General features: G+C 43.5%; 1 protein-coding gene across 1 annotated transcript in view; it reads left to right on the top strand.

Moving 5' to 3' along the window:
• The window catches only part of LOC139268349 (adhesion G protein-coupled receptor L3-like), a 484,368-nt gene that overhangs the window by 385,759 nt on the left and 79,530 nt on the right, over nt 1-19,079 (top strand). The window contains exons 12-15 of the mRNA XM_070886428.1: nt 567-740; nt 9,449-9,658; nt 17,173-17,393; nt 18,896-18,962. Of these exons, the coding sequence (XP_070742529.1) occupies nt 567-740; nt 9,449-9,658; nt 17,173-17,393; nt 18,896-18,962 (672 nt within the window). The remainder of the gene's footprint in view (nt 1-566; nt 741-9,448; nt 9,659-17,172; nt 17,394-18,895; nt 18,963-19,079) is intronic.

Below are 19,079 nucleotides of genomic sequence, written 5' to 3'. Positions count from 1 at the left end.
TGCCAGAAGTTTTCTGAAATTCTGAATAATCCATATCATAGCAAGCTCCACTCTATCTGTAATGCCTTCAAAGAAGTTGGAGGTTTGCAAGGCAGTATTTTCTTGTAATTCCAGGCAAGCTGTTTATTTATTATTTCTTATAAAAATGTTACTGGTAAACAACTAAGTAGTGTGTTCTCCAAAATCGAGATCTGATGGTCGAGATACTGACTTACAATTCTCCCTCAATGTTCAGCGGACATTGCCATTTTAACAGTCAAATGGGTTCACTGTTATGCACGATTGGCAGGAACTGTTAAATTGCCTGATCTGAATTGCAAATGAAGCAGATGGTTGTTATAGAGTTGATTTTAGTTGTGGGTTCAAATTCATCAAAACTAAAGAGCTAATTTGGTAATAGTGAAGTGCTTGGTAGCAATCTGAATTTTATAGCTTCTACATGGAAGATATGACATGTAACAGATTGCTTCTTGATTAAGGGAATGGATATATTGAAGAACTAACTGACACAGGGAGAGATGGTTCTTGTCACAGTTTGAAAAGTTTTATAATTTTTTTTGTTTCAGCTCCAAAATAATTTTAACCCAAATTGTTCGTTCTGGAGCTACTCGAAGCGCACAATGACCGGGTATTGGTCTACACAGGGCTGCAGAATGCTGGGGTCAAACAGGACACATACCACATGCTCCTGCAATCATCTGACAAACTTTGCAGTCCTCATGGCACACAAAGACGTCAAGGTAAGGAGTTGCAGGACATAATGTCTTAATCTCCAAGCACATGAAACTTGCCTACTATGGAAGTCAAATAGATCTCTATTATTACAGAGGAGCTCAATACAATTGGTTCCAGGTGCCTGATATTGATAGACCAGTGAAAATCAATTAATTTAACAAGACTATTATTAAATATTTGACAGTGCATCTTTTGAATGTACTGTCTCCCCAAGTGAAGGATATTGAATAACATGAGGGAAGTATTTCAACATGTGCTGGGCCTTTTCATAGTCACACATAAGGAACTGAGGAAGGCACAGCACAGAATGTAGAATGCACATTCTCTCCCTGATACATATAGCTCGACCTGATTCATTAAATCCCTTTTTGATTTCTACAGTACACAGTTTGAACCTGAGCCACATTAAGGTCTTCATCTTGTTCCTCTGACCCTTCGCTTCAATAGTTTTACATGCTAAAATCTGTTAGAATTTTAATTTGGATTTTGAGCCACTTTATTGGGTAGTACTCTAACACCAGCAACATCTGATTTCTGAACTTTTTTTTTTAAGAGGAGGAGGGAAAGAACATCTAACAATCTGGAAAATTTCTCTCTCTCCCATACTAAATCACAATTGTGTTTTGTGTGAAATTCTGTAACTCCCACGGGCTGAAGTGTATGTGTCATTGTTGATACTGTACATGCCGAGAAAGAGAGATGCGCCTACAAATATTTCAATTTGTAAGTAAAACTTCAAGTAGACTTTAATCTTCAAAACTTGTATAATTTTTGTTTTATTTTATTATTTCACTCATTCTCTATACTCTCCCAAATGTGGAAAAGTCACAGGGCATTGGGCTCAATTTTCCCCGTCATTTGCGCCGTTTTTTTTTGGCGTACTCTGTATTTATTTTTTTCCAAGTTTCCACCTCCGATCTGCGCCGGCGTAACTGACTTAGTTACAATTTTTCTATGCCAGTTTTGTTTGATGTCATAGGGGCGTTCCCTCATGTCTGCGCCGGTTTTTTCAATTGTCCGCAGTTTGGCCAACATTTTTTCTTCTTGGGTCGGCGTATCTGGCCACTCCCGAAAAAGCTTCTGGTGAGTTAAGAAAATCAGCGCACATTCACAAATCTGCGCTGAAAGACACCATTGTTTTTAAATCGAAGATTTTAGAGGGAATCAAGAACACTATCAAAATCAATAATAAAGTTCAACTTTTTTTAACCTGTAAAATGTAGAAGTGTAAATTTGTTGGATTTCAGAAGTTCTCTCTTTTTTTTTATAAAAACCCACACACAAGCCACCACCGAACATCTTGAAGCAGGGCTGGAGGGTTGTAGCTTTGGCCGGCAGAATTGGGGGGGGGGGAAGGAGGGAGAGGAGGAGGGGGGGGAAGGAGGGAGAGGAGGAGGAGGAGGAGGAGGAGGAGGAGGGGGAGGGGGAGGAGGAGGAGGAGGAGGAATGGGGAGATGTCACAGGACTTCAATTAGTTACGAGAGGGGGGGGAGAGAGAGAGGATAAATCACAAGACCTTTGGGTGTGGTCCATCCATACAGACCGTGGGGAGAGAGAGAACTGCGATTCTGTCCTGCCTGCCTGCTTTTCTGCCGTTTTGAGCTTCTTTCAAAGGTTAAATTTATGTATGGGGGCAATACTGTCAATGCCATACCTTGTGCGAGCCTTCTGCATCATGGTGCTACCTGGGAGACAATTGATTCGACTTCATCGCATCAGCATCGTCAGAGCCCATAGGGTGCTGGGCACGAGGCCTTACCCACCTCGGATATTTCGAGACAGGCGTTCGTACCTCCACCTGAGTGAGGCAGACTACGTGAGAAGACTACGTTTCCACAAAGAAGTTGTAACTGAGATCTGTGAGTTGGTCAAAGCAGACCTGCAACCGAGAAGCATCAGGGGGACTGCTTTGTCAGTTGAAATGAAGGTTACAGCTGCACTTTCATTCTATGCCTCTGGATCGTTTCAAGCTACAACTGGGGATGTGTGCGTCATCTCTCAACATGCAACACATGTCTCCATTAGCCAGGTCACAGCTGCATGTAGGAATGCGTGTAGGAATGACTTCATAAAGTTCCCCATGACCACCCAAGCAATCCATGACAGGGCTGTGGACTCCAGGATTGCTGGCTTCCCAAAGGTACAGGGCTGCATTGATTGTACCCATATCACCTTTGGAGGATTCCGAGATGTACAGGAATTGAAAAGTCTTCTACTCCATTAATGTGCAGCTCGTGTGTGACGACATGCATCATATCATGTAAGTCGATGTAAGATACCCTGACAGCGCCCATGATGCGTTCATACTATGCGACAGTGTTATATCTGCCATGTTTCAGTAGCAGCAGCAGCCAGAAGGGCAGAGCTGGCTACTGGGAGACAAAGGGTACAGCCTCGCCACCTGGTTCATGACGCCCCTAAGTGTAACCCGGACCGAAGCTGACCATCGATACAACATGTCGCACATTGCGACGCGCAGCATCATAGAGAGGACCATTGGCATATTGAAACAGCATTCCCGAGCCTGGACCATTCCATGGCTACTTGCTGTACTCCCCAGAGATTATCGGTCAGTTCACTGTTATATGCTGCATGCTGCATAACTTAGCCATCATGAGGCAGCAGCACCTGATCGTGGAAAACCCACCTGCGGTGAGAGTGGCTGATAATGATGTGGAAGATGCAGGTGACGAGCAGGAGGAGGAGGAAGAGGAAGACGATGAGGATGAGGAAACCATGCAAGTGCCTGAGGCCGGAGCAGGATGGCGGAGGAGGGCGGGTCATCGTGTCCCTTTAATGATTGCTCGAGCCTTGCACCAGCAGCTCATCCGTGAGCACTTTACTGATGCCTGAGGGCTCAGCGACAACTATTCCACATGGACATGTTTACTGTTTGAAGCTGTTCCGTCATGTTGTGTTGTGTTAATGGAACATAAATCAGTTTTCATGTAAAATATATTTTATTCAAAAGTTTACAATGTACTTAACTGTAATAAAATTATTCTTGTATCAAACTTTACTTTAAGATCACTCAGATCACTTAAAAACTTGTAAATTTACATAACTTACAAAAAACTCTTAATTTGAGAACAGTTACAACAGTAACTAATAATAATAACAACAGCAGCAGGAGCAAAGGAAAGCTGCACCCACCTCTCCTCCACCTTATTCGAAGACCGCCCGCTGCGCTCGGTCTTGGACACTCCTGGTGGCGCAGTGTTTCTGGGCTTGGTACCAAATCTATTCTTTCTAACATCTCGGGTAGTGCGCACCTCTTTGGGCGGGGGGGGGGGGGGGGAGGGGGTGCACGTCGACGTCAGGCAGCAAGTTGGAGGGTCCGGCTTTGGGCTCTTCGGATGCTGGTGTGGGAATTGGAGTGGGAGTGACAGTTGATTCTGTCAATGGGCGTGGGATCTGGCCGTGTTCCCTTATTGCAGCAGATAACTTCAACATTCCCTCCCTCATGCGATCTGTCAGTGTCTCAACGACCTGCAACATTCTCTCTCTCATGTTGAGGAAAACTGTCTGAACTACCTGCAACATTCCCTCGCTCATGGTCAGTGATGTGGTTTGCACTACCTCTGACATTCCCTCCCTCATGTCCACTATTCCTTCACTGATGGTCCCGGATATCGTTCCCATTTCTTGTGTCTTTGCTGTTACTTCTCCCGACAGTCCTGCAACCTCATCACTCAACCCACTGATGGCGTCCAGGAGTGATTGGGTAAGATCAATGCTCTCCGCACTCAATAACATAATTTGAAACACCTCAGGAGAGCGCGGTCAAGTTTTCCTTCCCCTCCTCTCCACTGGTGTGGCTCGCACCCCAACACTGGGACCCGCAGACTGGGACTGTGGGGCCCTGGGTGTGCCTCGCTGCACCACACCACTGGGACCTGCAACCTCGGAAGGTGTGAAACTATGGAATGTCCCATCAATACCCAAACCACTAGTCACGGAAGGGGCTGTCACCTCCATGAACGGCACCTCCTCCAAAGTCAGTACAACAATGGGAGCTTCATCCAACTCCATCCCCTCCCCCTCACCCCCATGCTCTTGGTCTGGAGGGTTAGATTGGAAGATGTTTTCAGGCTCATCTGAATCATCATCTGCATCATCAGGGTTGACTTCAAGTTCTGCAAAAGATAACAGAACAGACAAATGGTTAGCAGCAGAGGAGAGGGCAAGGTGGGTGGTATGAGTAGGCTCACACATCGCAGGCCAGGCGGCAGGCTGATTTGAAGGACCATGATGAATTTGCAGGACTTACGCTCTCCCTCGAGTGTGGGCCCAGCTTGTGCAGTGGTGGTTGCTTTTTTCCAGGCAAGACCCATCAAAGCAGCGACCCTCTCTTCCAAGTGGGTGCAGATTTGCCGGGCCTTCTCCTGTTCAAGTTCATTCCCTTCTATTATGTGCCACCTTCCTCTGCAAATATGAAAATGCAACTCTTTAGAGAGGGTGTCTTTCTGCTGGGTGGGACATACAGGTGGTCACATTTACAATTGTAATTCCATTGAATAAATGAAAATATTACTTACACTAACTACTTGATCAAGGTCCTGCCATTTCTTTTTACACTGGCCTCCAGATCTTGTGGTGGTCACCATTACACAGTAATCTTCTGCAACTTGGTTCCAGCGTTTCTTCTTTTCTTTGGGTGGAAACGTTTATGTGACCTCTGCTGGTGTCCAGCTTCTTCCTGTAAGAAATTCTTGGTCCTTGCACCGCATTGCATCTTGTATTGCTCCAGCTGAGATTTTCCAATGCTCTCACACACACAACTGGCTCTTTAAGAATGGCCGATTGCCAAATCCAAGCTGTACTGAGCTTGTGCGTCCATTGGAACGACGTCAAAAACGTAACTTTTTTTTCCACACATGCACAGAAGGTGTGGCTTCATTTTTTGGCACAGCCAGCAGGCTCCACCCCACGAGGCGACTGGACACGCTGCGGGGCGTGAAATTCAAATTCTACATCGGGGAAACTTTGGCAAATTATTTCTGGCCTAGAAAAATGGCCGTAACTCTGGCAGTACACCAGAAAACGGGCTTGGGGAAAATTGAGCTCATTATCTCAAGATTTATATGTTCCTTTCAGTGTTCTCTCAATCATGTTCTGGATTCCCATGCCACCTCTATTTTTCTCTGTCACTAACTGCACTTTCTTATTGATGCTCCAAAAAAGGAACAGAGACTCTTTAATTGGCATTAATTGATCCTTTCTTTTGATTCAATCGCTTTTTTTAAAATTCACAAACATTCCCATATATTTGAGTTAATTCTACATTTTCATTGCACAGTGCTTGCAGGTTGAAGAATCCAGATTTATAGACCGTACTGGTGCTTGCACTGGAAGCAATATGGTCAGGGATTTGAGACAACCTGTTTGATCTTTGTTGTTGACAATTAGTAGGGCCTAGGTTTTAATCAGTTCAGATGTTGTACTGTCAAGTTCTTAAAACTTTTAATTGGTTTTTTTTAACCTTTTTTGTACCATTTCTGTTCTAGTTCTTGGCAATGGCATTTTATTCTCCATTGTGTATATGCATACCTTATAGGCTTCCACTTGGCTGAAATGGACCTCAAACTTTTTGTTAATTTGATTTAACATTTTGATAGCTTTATTACAAACAATACCATCTGTCAAGAGTTCTCAAGTGTATAGCTGTGTGGAGCTTGTAACGTTGCATTTAGTTGGAAGAGAGAACTAAATACCGTCTCTGCTTCATTCTACTGATGTCAACTTCACAGAGTATTCACACAATATATATGACTGCGTGATAATTGGCTGCTAACCAGAATGCACTGATATCCCCAAATATAAGGCGGAGTTCTCCACAAGCGTGCAGCACCTGATGCAGAGCACTGTGTTCTCCTTGTGATGAGATCACTGAAGTGTATGTGTTTAAAAGCTATTGAGTTTCCTCTTTAATAATTAAATTGGCCGCGCATGTCGTGCTTCAGTCTATTTCGTCCAGCTTTGAAGATTTGTCGTTTGCTAATGTTGCTACCACTTCTTGTCTCTGGAGAGCTAGGTTAAAGTCCAGTCAAATGACAGCCTACTAGAATTTGTGGAGGCTAAAAGACTTTGGGGTGAATCACAGGTGACATGTTGGTAGACACAGTCTTGGTCGCAACCTCTCCACTATCTCGGTGGCCCAGTGTCCACGGCACAACACCGACAATAGTCGGGCAGTTACTGTGAGCTGAAAGCAGTCGAGTCATGAGGATAAGATTGATAACAGCTGGAGTCTATTCTAGATAAACCTGAATCTTCAGGAAAGTTAGTGGCACTCTTTCCCTCTCTGCCCCAATAGATGTGGGTACAAGACATGGCGAGATCAGTACCCAATCAAAGTGACACTAACCACCAAATGACTGTGCTTAAGGAATCCACTGCAGCAAACCGAACTTCGAGTTTAATAACACTTGTCTAACTGCAGCTTTAATATTATGCAGTTCAGTCCTGCTCAGCAAATTTGCAGCTGCAGCACTGATCACTTATTGACTGCAGCTGTTGCAGTGTAGCCTCCTTACTAACTTTGGTATGTGCAATATCTTGCCAGAACCCTATCACTGTGATTGAACTCCTAGCCAGGCAGAATGCATCTTGCCGTCAATGTGACCATTTTGTTGAGGTTATGGGGTTTGCAGCAAATTGAGCTTTTTTGGTCTTGTTTTTTTTTGTTGCATTGCTGTGATTGAGTACGAGTGCTGAGGCTGGCAACTCCCATCGTACACTATTATGGGTATACGCACTGATTTGTTGATAATCTAAACCACCAGCTCACAGTGAAGCTGGTGGACTACAGCTTTGAACTGGAGTTCTGAACGTTCCGCTAATTACAGGAGTTTTGCTGATCTGCCTATGATACATTATAATTTAAAAAAACATCTGCTGATGTAGCTCCATACACTGCCTATTTAATGCAAAACAACTGAACACATTTGATTACAGATGGTTGGAAATGGCTGGACGGTTGAAGTTTACTTCAGAGTTTCATAGCCACAAGAGCAAAACCTGGAAAGGTTTATGGACACCTAGGAACCTAGCTTTATTCTTTATACTTCCTCGCACTTGCTCTCTGCCATGTGTTACTGTTTTATGTCTTAATAAAATGAAAACCATGTCAATTGACATTTAAAAGTGGGTGCAGTAAATTATATTGATTGAGGACTTTCAGAGAGGTTATTGGAATATCATTAGTGCAGAATAATCCCACGTGGTTTACGTAAGAATATCATTGGACAATTTTACAATTCTAAAGCAGCTAGAGAGAGTCTAGTGTATGCAGTGAGGCACAATCGGATGATCAGGCCTGATCTGTGCAGTAGATTGGTGTTGCAAATAACTGTGAACTGGTGCTCTCTATCATTGAAAACCACAATCCAAATCAATTGTCCTACAGTGCTAAATTCTGACCATTCATAATCGATAGGTTCTTTAATCTCTTAATATTTGGAATCTTTCTGTTCTGAAATCAATCCCTGCTTTTACTTACTGCTAGCTACTGACGAGACAAGTCGAGAGGCACTGGGCAATGTGCACTTCAGTACTGTATCCAAGTGATTCACATCTAATTAATTACTTTTGTAGTCACTGTTGTAATGTATGGAAACACTGCAGCCAATATGCGTACAGCAAGATCCCACAAACAGCAATGCTCATGCTCATATAATCTGTTTTCGCAGTGTTGGTCGAGGGATGAATGTTGGCCAGGGCACTGGGAGAACGCCCTCCTGTTCTTCGAATAGTGTCATGGGACCTTTTATGTCCACCTGAGAGAGCAGATGGGGCCTTGGTTTAATCCTGAAGATGTGGACACAGAACTGTGGTTCCAGCTTAGATAATGTGCTCAAGTCTCTGGAAAAAGAAAGAAAAAAGACAGACAGACTTGCATTTATAAGAGTGGGTCTTTCACAACCTCAGACGTCCAAAAACGCTTTACAGCCGGTGAAGTACTTTTGAAGTGTAGTCACTGTTGTAAAGTAGGAAATGCTGCAACCAATTTGTGCACAGCATGCTCCAACAAACAACAGTGTGATAACGAGGAAACAATCTTTTTTTTTGTGATATTGATTGATGAAGTAGGAATTGAACCCACAGTCTTTTGGCTTAGAGCCTGGGGTGCTATCACTGAGCCAAGTCTGATGCAGATGAGTATAAAAGATCCCGTGGCACTATTTGAAGAGAGCAGGAAGTTTTCCTGCGTCTTGACCAACCTTGCTCATTCTACCAAATCCGCCAGAAAAATAGATTGCTGTTTGTTATTTTGTAAGCATAAGTGAAAGTACCGCAATGAACGCATTTTAAAAGCAATTCATTGGCGGTAAAAATGTTTTGGGACATTATGAGGGAATAAAAAGGCGCTATGAAAATGCAAGTTCCTTCTTTGGAACAGAAGTTGAAATCTTCAAAAATTTAAATTGGCAATTATAACTCGTTGGTGGCCTTTTTTAGGTGTAAATTGCAACCTTGTCATTATCATCTGACCATTGCAGTCTGTGCTGCACATATACAATGATGTATTTCAATAAAGAAAGCATGTTAAAGGATATGTGCCTTGTGTTAAAAATGATTTTCTGCAATCGAAGCTAACCGTAATGGTTTGAGATTGATTATTTATTCTGCCAGGCTGCAGTAGGAATAGGCTGATGTGCTGTATAGATAAACTAACACTTGTCTACTGACAATTTTCTTATTGTGTTCCCAGTTTAGTGACCCTGTCCATGAACTGCTGCTGGAGGTTATTACCTGGGTCGGTATCCTGATCTCACTTGTCTGTCTGCTGATCTGCATCTTCACTTTTTGTTTCTTTCACGGACTTCAGAGTGATCGAAACACCATTCACAAAAACCTCTGCATCAGCCTTTTTGTAGCCGAGTTACTTTTCCTAATTGGAATCAATCGTACAGATCAACCGGTGAGCATGTTTAGTTTCCATGTGTGATCCACTTAAATTAACAATCCTGTGAGACATTTCATTTAAAAAAAATTCTTATTCAGTACAATTTCCATTGTCTCACATAGTTGAGGACAAATTCAGTTCCCCAAATGGTGAGGCCCACTTGTACCTCATCCAAATTGTCATTCTTCACATGTGAACTTTGAGAATGAGGGCTGAATATTAACGCAGGGGGAGGGGGGTGGTTGGATTGAGGTTCGGAAATCAAGAAAAACAGGGTTCCCTCAGGCCCTGCCGATTTTAATGGCAGGACCTGATTAACATTTATTGTCTCTGGTTGTGGTTGGGAAATGGTCAGATTGAGAGGCTGGCTGGCTGTGTCAGGTGGCTCAGCCTTCGGCACCAGGCCATAGCCAGAGAGGAGGGAGAGATTATGGAGGACGGAACAGGTGGGGAAGATCGGGTGTCGTGATCTGGGAGCAGGGGGAGGAAGATTGGGAGTTGTGAGCCTGGGGAGATTAGAGGCGGAGGAAGATCGGGACGTGAGCTGGGCAACATCAGGGGGATCGGACGTGGGACTAATGGCAGTCGGGAGGTCTCCAACTTCAGGAAGATTGGAGGCCAAAGCAGGAGGGAGATCAGAAGGATCAGAGGGCGAGATTGGAGGCCTTGTGGAGGAGATTGAAGGGTTGTGGATGGCGTCTGAGGTGTTTTAGAGGCAGCAACGCTGGATCCAGCAGCTAAGTGGAAAGACACTTGCCTCCTGGATCTATCAGTCCTCACTTTCCTTTAGCCGCCGGGTTTCCCGAGGCCTGGGAAACCCAGCCGGGCAAAGTTAAATTTAAAATGGTGATTAAATGTAAGGCTCCCAGCCTCATTATAATATTTAAATTACCAACGTGCCTCCTGTGTGTGGATTGGTTGCCCGTCCTGCTTCCGTTAAAACTGGAAGTGGGCAGGTTCGGGTCAGGATTCAGATTTTTACATTTTAACATCCCACCTATCCCCAACTTTGTCATTTTTTGGGGATAAAATTCCCCCACCCCGATGGGATGCAAGCTATTCTCACCATGAAGATTATCGCAGCTGAGGCTGTTCTTGTCTTCGCCTGACCTGCTAATTTTCAGTAGTTATCACTGAAGACTGAAAACGAGCAAGAACTCTGATCAATTACTCTCCTCTCTAACCCACTGAGGTCAATCGCAATGGCCCTACTACCAACCTGACCAAGATTAACAAACTCGCAACAAACCTAGGATTGAACCCTAAGAAAATATTTGCCTAGCATGTCAAATCTTACAGTCAAAGTTCTCTGGGGCATTATATGAAGAATGCAAAACCACTTTACATAGAAACATAGAAAATAGGTGCAGGAGTAGGCCATTCAGCCCTTCGAGCCTGCACCACCATTCAATAAGATCATGGCTGATCATTCACCTCAGTACCTCATTCCTGCTTGATCCCTTTAGCCATAAGGCCATATCTAACTCCCTCTTGAATATATCCAATGAACTGGCATCAACAACTCTCTGCGAAGGAAATTCCACAGATTAACAGCTCTGAGTGAAGAAGTTTCTCCTCATCTCAGTGCTAAATAGCCTACCCCTTATCCTTAGACTGTGTCTACTGGTTCTGGACTTCCCCAACATCGGGAACATTCTTCCAGCATCTAACCTGTCCAAACTGTCAGAATTTTATATGTTTCTATGAGATTCACACTCATCCTTCTAAACTCCAGTGAATACAGGCACAGTCGAACCAGTCTCTCCTCATATGTCAGTCCTGCCATCCCGGGAATCAATCTGGTGAACCTTCGCTGCACTCCTCAATAGCAAGAATGTCCTTCCTCAGATTAGGAGACCAAAATTGAACACACTATTCCAGATGAGACCTCACCAAAGCCCTGCACAACTGCAGTAAGAGCTCCCTGCTCCTATACTCAAATCCCCTAGCTATGAAGGCCAACATACCATTTGCCGCCTTCATCGCCTGCTGTACATGCATGCCAACCTTCAATGACTGATGTACCATGACACCCAGGTCTCGTTGCACCTCCCCTTTTCCTAATCTGCTGCCATTCAGATAATATTCTGCCTTCGTGTTTTTGCCACCAAAGTAGATACCCTCACATTTATCCACATTATACTGCATCTGCCATGCATTTGCCCACTCACCTGACCTGTCCAAGTCACCCTGCAGCCTTTTAGCATCCTCCTCACAGCTCACACCGCCACCCAGCTAAGTATCATCCGCAAACTTGGAGATATTACACTCAATTCCTTCATCTAAATCATTAATATATATTGTAAATAGCTGGGGTCCTAGCACTGAGCCCTGCAGCACCCCACTAGTCACTACCTGCCATTCTGAAAAGGACCCATTTATCGCAACTCTTTGTTATGTAGAGGACCAAACTTTACAGAAATGTTGGTATCTACTTAGATCTTCATCCACATACAACTCATTGGAAACCCTATGAATGTTAGGCCTCTGCCCTGTATCAGCTGTCCCCACACCAAACACCACCACTCTTAACTTTCACACAGGAATTCACCACTCTTGGGACAGGGCCAATGAAAGAGATATGGGCACTTCACCAATTGTCCTTGATAGAAGGGCTGTGTGTAGGCAAATTTAAAGGATTGTTACAAGTTTAGGGTCTTGCCTTAGTTGAAACTGGACTGAAATTCGGTGAGACAAAGCCATATATGAATTGTGGAGTTGCTTTATTTCAGAGAGCAAGAGATCATTCAGGGTAACAGTCAAAGTGAGTAACACTTGGCTCAGTCTTGCTTCTCTCCTCAAAAATGAGAAAAATAATAATATCTTTACGTGGGCTAACCTGTTTTTGGCATTACATTTCTTTCGGGCGGCTTATAACAGCAAAAACTGACATTCTGCATTTTAGCTTTTAGCTCCAAGACCAGGACTGTGTCTTTCAGTCTTCATTTCATAACCTGTCTGCCCAGTATGGGGCTTTGTTTCTATATTGTCAGCCAGAGTGATGGTGAAGGTGCTGATTTTCTCCCTGTCATGATTTACCGGTAGGCCTGTAAATAAAACCACATTCCCCTCAGAATGTGAGTTTAAAGAGAATATCTCCTGCAGGACCACGTCAACTCTGCTAGTCCTAATTTTTCTCAGTCAAACCTACTCTAGAATCATCCACTAACAGCCATATCCTTAAACCCCTCTCCCTTGCCCCCTCCGACTTCACCTCTTTTTCTAAAAAAAAAAATGCGAGAGGAGCTCATGGAATTCTTTGTCACCAAGATAAAGGGCATCCATTCAACTGTCTGCTGCTTCCCCTCCTTCCCTTTGCTTTCCAAGCCAAATCCCCCACAGGCTGCTCCCTGCCCTAGCCCTGAACCCCGTCTATGTCTAGTTTCTCTACTATCTCCCCTCAATGACATCTCCGCATCTCCGAGCTCATCACATCCATGACACCCACCTCCTGCTGTCTTGACCCGATTACCACGATTCTGACTACTCCACTTTTCTACCTGACCCTCATGCTAGCTGACATTGTAAATCGTACCCTCACATCAGACACTCCCTTTCAAAACAGCTGACATCGCCCCCACCTCAAAAAAACCACTCTTGTTTCCTCTGTCCTTACAAACTGATGCCCTATCTCCAACCTCCCTTTCCTCCCTAAAATGTGGTCGCCTCCCAAATCTGTGCCCATCTTTCCCGCAATTCCCGTTTTGAATCTTTCCAGTTGGATTTCCGCCCCACCTAGAGCACCACAAGGGCCCTAACTGAATCTGCAAACTACATACTCTTGACTGTGATGTTGGTGCATTAACCCTCATCATCCATCTCTTCTTCTCTAGCCTTTGACATGGACAACAGCACCGTCCTCGAGATCTTTGCTGCTTTTTCCAGCTTGGTTGGACTGCCATAGTTTGACAGTCCAAGAAAACAGGCAGTAGTAGACTTTCCAATGTCCAGTGAAATTTTTGCATCAAATTCCAAGAGACAGCCATGGTCAACTATAACACTCTTCAAAAAAATGTTTATATTTAGTTATGAAAATTGGGAGGAGTATTTCCAGCGATGTTCTGGCCCAACTTTCCACTTTTGAGTCAAAATGGGCGAAAGCAGGCTGTTTTGGGCGATATATGGGCACTAGGCCAGCGATGTGAAGTGGAAAGTCTAGCCCATTGGAACTGGTTAAAGTTCACAAACAAAAAATGATGTTGCATGTCAAAGTTGAAAACTTGCTGAAATTTCTGGGATAAGCGTGGGTTATGAATTCTAAAAGTTGTGGATAATCGGAAAGCATTGATTACTACTGATGTTTTCTTACTATGACCAGAGATTGCCTGGCAAATAGCAATAGTGTATGTGGAAGAGGAGTTGAACGTTCAAGAGCATACAGAGCTCACCAAGCACTATACTTATATTTAGCATTACAGGTCATAATATTGCCCATGCAGATCAGGGGGACCTGTGGTGATGCCCACCACCAATTGCATGTATGGAGTTGCACAGGGGCAGTTGACTCACCCACGTGGTAGCAGCAGTTTAGTGCCGTCATTTAACCCTAGTGACGGAAGGTGCTACCTCTGAAAATAGAGTTCAAATCATCAGAAATACCTGGCAGTAATCCAGTTCCTTTGGGGTTAGATACTGGCATAGGTAGCAGGCCTTCTGCATCCTTCATACTTCATAGTTAGGAATAGGGCCATCTGCCACTGCTGCTCATTCAACTATGGGGGCATGGGGTTTCTGCATATCCATACTCGGCGCGAAGAAATTCCCAACATAGAAAGAACAAGCGCAACAGCAATACATAGATACTATCAGCACCATATTTCTCAATAAAGTGATTTCACTGTCACTATTATCATGCAGTCCTTTTTTGTGCAGAAAATAAAGCTTTAAGTCGAAAAGATAAAGTGGCAAAACATACAGGGGGTCATTTTCAACTTCACCACCTGGGAAGTAACCTGGTGGGACTGATTCCCTGCTTGTTGTAGGACCCACTTGATTTCAATGGGATACTAATTGTAACCAGGTTAATGCCTGGGTAGAGAGGTTGAAAATGACCCCATACAATAAGCATAAAAAAGTAAATTAACATGATAAATAGCCATTCTATGAAGGGTATATTTTTGATTGGGGCGGAGGAGCAGTGAGAGATCGGGGCCCAGGAGCATCGTGATCGGGGCCCAAGAGAGGCGAGGGTTCGGGTCCCAGAAGAGCCGAGGGCCCAGGAGCAGCACGGGCCAGCCCATACTGCGATATGGATAGTAGGAGCATGTGTGCGCAGTAGGTCCGTGCAGCAGAGCTTGGTCTCCAGTCGTTTTGGTTAACCCTTGCCACTGGAGCAAGACCTAGCTCTATCAAGCCCGTGTGGTGGCTGGTGTGCAACGGCCACCCCACGTTAAAGTAATCCACGCACAGGCATCTTCCATGCTTCATGATGTAGTTCGGGATCTAGAATGTCAGGTCCCTCATTGAAACACCTGTGAACTCATCCCTTTTTGGTGTAGAAGCGGGTCATCTTCAATAGGAGGGACTGCCTAATACTACTAATATATAGAAGTGTGGCAAAGTCGTTTTGAGCCAGTCCTACATTCTTCATTTCACTCTCCTCCACATTCACTGCTACCGTATTTCAGGCAACAGTGATATGTGTGCGCACTAGGTCTCTGCAGCAGAGCTGGTCTCCAGTTGTCTTGGGTAATCCTTGCCACAGGACCAAGACCGAGCTCTGTCAAGCCCGTGTGGTGGCTGGTGTGCAACGGCCACCACACATTAAAAAAATCCACGCACAGGCATCTTCCACCCTTGAGGATGTAGTTCGGGTCCTTCATTGAAACACCTGTGAACTCGTCCCTTTTTGGCGTGGAAGCAAGTCATCCTCGATAAAGGGACCGCCTATGATGATTTCAGGCAATCAGTGGTCATAGTCACGGTCAGGAACGATCAGTAATAATCACTGCTTGTGTGCAATTTGCAAATCTTTGCATCTCATAATCCTCACTTCTTCAAAAATATTTGTCAATTACTACATTTCGGTTGAACTGCAAATTGCAAGTTCATGCACTTTAACTATATCTTAACCAGTTAAAAGATTATTTTTTTCCAATTTCGCACAAGCATTTCTATCTTGTTTTTGAGGGATAGGAATGCTTAAAATCAGTTGTTTCCTACCATCATCCCACAACTCTTCAAGCATGACTACTTTTTTGTAAAGCATTGTGAACACAGGATTTTTCCCCATAATTCTTCAGCATTTTTTAACGATCTACTTAGCAGTCAAATTGGTGTTTAAATAAATGATGGTTTATTTACTGCAATACCTGTAATGCATCCTGTTGTTTTTTTTGGTTGACTATGTGTTGTAGTATTTAAGTGTTTTAAGTCAAAACAACGAAAGACTATAAAGTTTCATGATTCCCGGCATGACTGATGGTTTACAAAAAGCCGGCTGTGGAATGGGTCAAGTCTCACTGAGACATCTTTATAGTGGCAGTTGAGGGTCACCTGAGTTGAATTGTGATGGTTTTGTTTATTCCATAAGCACAGTATTTCCCTGTCTAAAACTAGTCACTGAACTTTGAGGTTGCTACATCAGAAGGAGATTTTCAAATTCACGGAGGATACTCTGCACTGTTGGATTAAAGGAAAATAATGGCTGACCTTAAATGAATGAGGCCCCTATCTCCTGATGCTTTCTCTCAGACTCAGCTGCCAGATTGCTGCATTTCACAAAGGGTTTGCTGCTACCTTCTGTGACACCATTTCACCTTCCTTCCTCTCGCATCGCTGTCACTCTCAGACACGGAAACAATCATGTAATTTAACAAAATAGTCAGAGCAGTGGCTTGCTGCAGAACTCATGGTGATTTTTGAGGTGTTTAAAAAGCAAGAAAGGCTTACATATATATAGCACACTTCACGACCACTGGACGCCTCAAAGCGCTTTACAGCCAATGAAGTATTTTTTGGAGTGTAGTCACTGTTGTAATGTGGGAAATGTTGCAGCCAAGTTGCACACAGCAAACTCCCACAAACAGCAGTGTGATAATGACCAGATAATCTGTTTATGTTGATTGAGGGATAAATATTGGCCAGGACACTGGGGATAATTCCCCTGCCCTTCTTTGAAATAGTGCCATGGGATCTTTTACGTCCACCTGAGAGAGAAGACGGCGCCTCGGTTTAACGTCTCATCCGAAAGGCAGCACCTCCGACAGTGCAGCACTCCATCAGCAATGCACTGTAGTGTCAGCCTAGATTTTTATGAGCTCAGGTCCTTGGAGTGAGCTGCCCAATAACTGAGATAAATGAAATGTTTCCACTAAACCTCTGGCCCATTGAATGTGCAAACTTGCTGTCTTATGCATCAGATTGTAAGAGGAAAGCTTTGCACTTCTGCTGACCCTTATCAAATGTAACCTCAACTCGTCATTTAGTAGAAATTGGAATATTTGTTATACACTGGCGTAAATGTGCATTGTAAAGGTTAAGAAGTGAGAGAGTAACTCTTGCTAATCTGTCAGTTTGTTTTCTTGCAGATTGCTTGTGCAGTATTTGCTGCTTTGCTTCACTTCTTCTTCCTGGCTGCTTTCACATGGATGTTCCTGGAGGGTGTTCAGCTCTACATTATGTTGGTGGAAGTCTTTGAAAGCGAGCACTCCCGCAGAAAGTACTTCTATCTAGTTGGATATGGAGTACCTGCACTTATTGTCGCTGTTTCAGCTGCCGTGGACTACCGAAGTTATGGAACAACAACGGCGTGAGTTTGCTGTTTTCCTTTGAAAATCCCCGACCAGGAGCACTGATTACTTCTGTCTGATGAATTCATAAACACAGGGGTTCAAAGCAATTTATTTTGAATAATTTAACTACCTTTTATCACACTACGACTACAGCTTGGCATGAGGAATACAGATGGAGGCGAGTACATACCGAGATAGGTCATTTTGCTGAACACTAGCTGTGTTAAAGTAAAAGCAGCTGGTTGAAAATTCTGTTTCATAATGGGAGTTACTATACAAGCCATTAAACATCTGTACTATAATTACAATCGTATTCACTAGATAGGAAATATGTTTTTGCGGAGGAAAACTGAGGAAATTGATGGAATTGTTTGTAAAAGAAAATCTTCAGATGGAGAACGTGGTCTTTAGTGCGAGCGGTAAGGAGTTTCAGTGCCTGAGATTGCTTGTAGAAAAGCGTTTCACTGATGTTCTCTGGGAAATAAATAAGAATTGTTTATAGATTTGATACTTCAGGATTGGTTAACGTGAGCGAGCCGTCTGAAAGTGGAACTGCTAAATGGTGCAAAATTTTTATGCAAATGATTACAGAAATAACATATTTCCCAGCTGTACAAACTGCCCTCTGATGCAGTGCTTTTTGAAACTCTGTATAATGAGCGACTTGCCTGCTCTGTGGTTATTATAGTGCTATCGACGCCCAACAGAAATAGCCTGTTAAGGAATTTTTATGTGCCTTAGTGTACTCATGTGACCCATAATATCATCCCTTCGCATTTTAAATCCATGTGCCAGGACCTTGGCATAATTTTTTTCAAGTATATCGTTCTATTCAAATGTCAGATTCATTCTGTCCATCTGTCACGTAAATGAAACTGGAAAAAGAGGGTAATTTTCAAGGCGACCTACAATTTGATCCTGTTGAATGTAACGGAAATTACGTGATAATTTAGTTGAAGGCCATAAATTTGTCTGAACACTCTGCAATGTTTTCAAGCCAGGAATTATTCCTGATAATGGGATATAGTTTTAACAACCTGAAAGGTTGATCACCTCAGCTCATCAAAGTTCAAACTTTTTTTTAATACTTTGGATAAGGCTTTGCTTTGATCTGCACTAAAGCCAAAAGCTAGCTCTGTTAGATAAATGATTGACAGGTTATAGTCAGTCAGTCGGGAGGAGAGGAAGCTTAGAGCTGGAAGCTGTAATGGCTGTGTTAAGTTTTTATTTCCCTGTGATGATTGTCTGACAGCTGAGGAAGATGCTGGCACACAAGTGCTGTCAACAGGCCTTGTGCCATTTTTCTGCTTTCTTGTCCAAGAGTTAATTATCTTCCTCCATCAATGGTGCTGTCAGAAATTGGGCCTATAATTCAGCATTTAAATGAACAACGGTGTAATAATTCCTGGCTCTCAGTGGCCTGTTTTGCAGAGTGCATTCCTCTCTGTCAGTCCACTGTTGTTGATGTATGTCCTGCACTCAGTCCTTGAATGCTGTTGTCCCCTGCGTTTCATTACAGATGTTGGTTGAGGCTCGACACCTACTTCATTTGGAGCTTTATAGGCCCTGCAACCTTGATTATTATGGTAAGTACTGCTAATTAACACACCACCTCCAAGGCATAAAACAGGACTTTCACTGGACCTTCGCTGTACACCCTTAATTTATAGGCATTTATTTTAAAATGGAATGTTCCTCCCTGA

The sequence above is a fragment of the Pristiophorus japonicus genome, chromosome 1 (genome assembly GCF_044704955.1).
Source record: "Pristiophorus japonicus isolate sPriJap1 chromosome 1, sPriJap1.hap1, whole genome shotgun sequence".
NCBI classification, from domain to species: domain Eukaryota; kingdom Metazoa; phylum Chordata; class Chondrichthyes; family Pristiophoridae; genus Pristiophorus; species Pristiophorus japonicus.
Note: the sequence above shows the minus strand (reverse complement) of the source record. Positions and strands in the feature narration are given on the sequence as shown.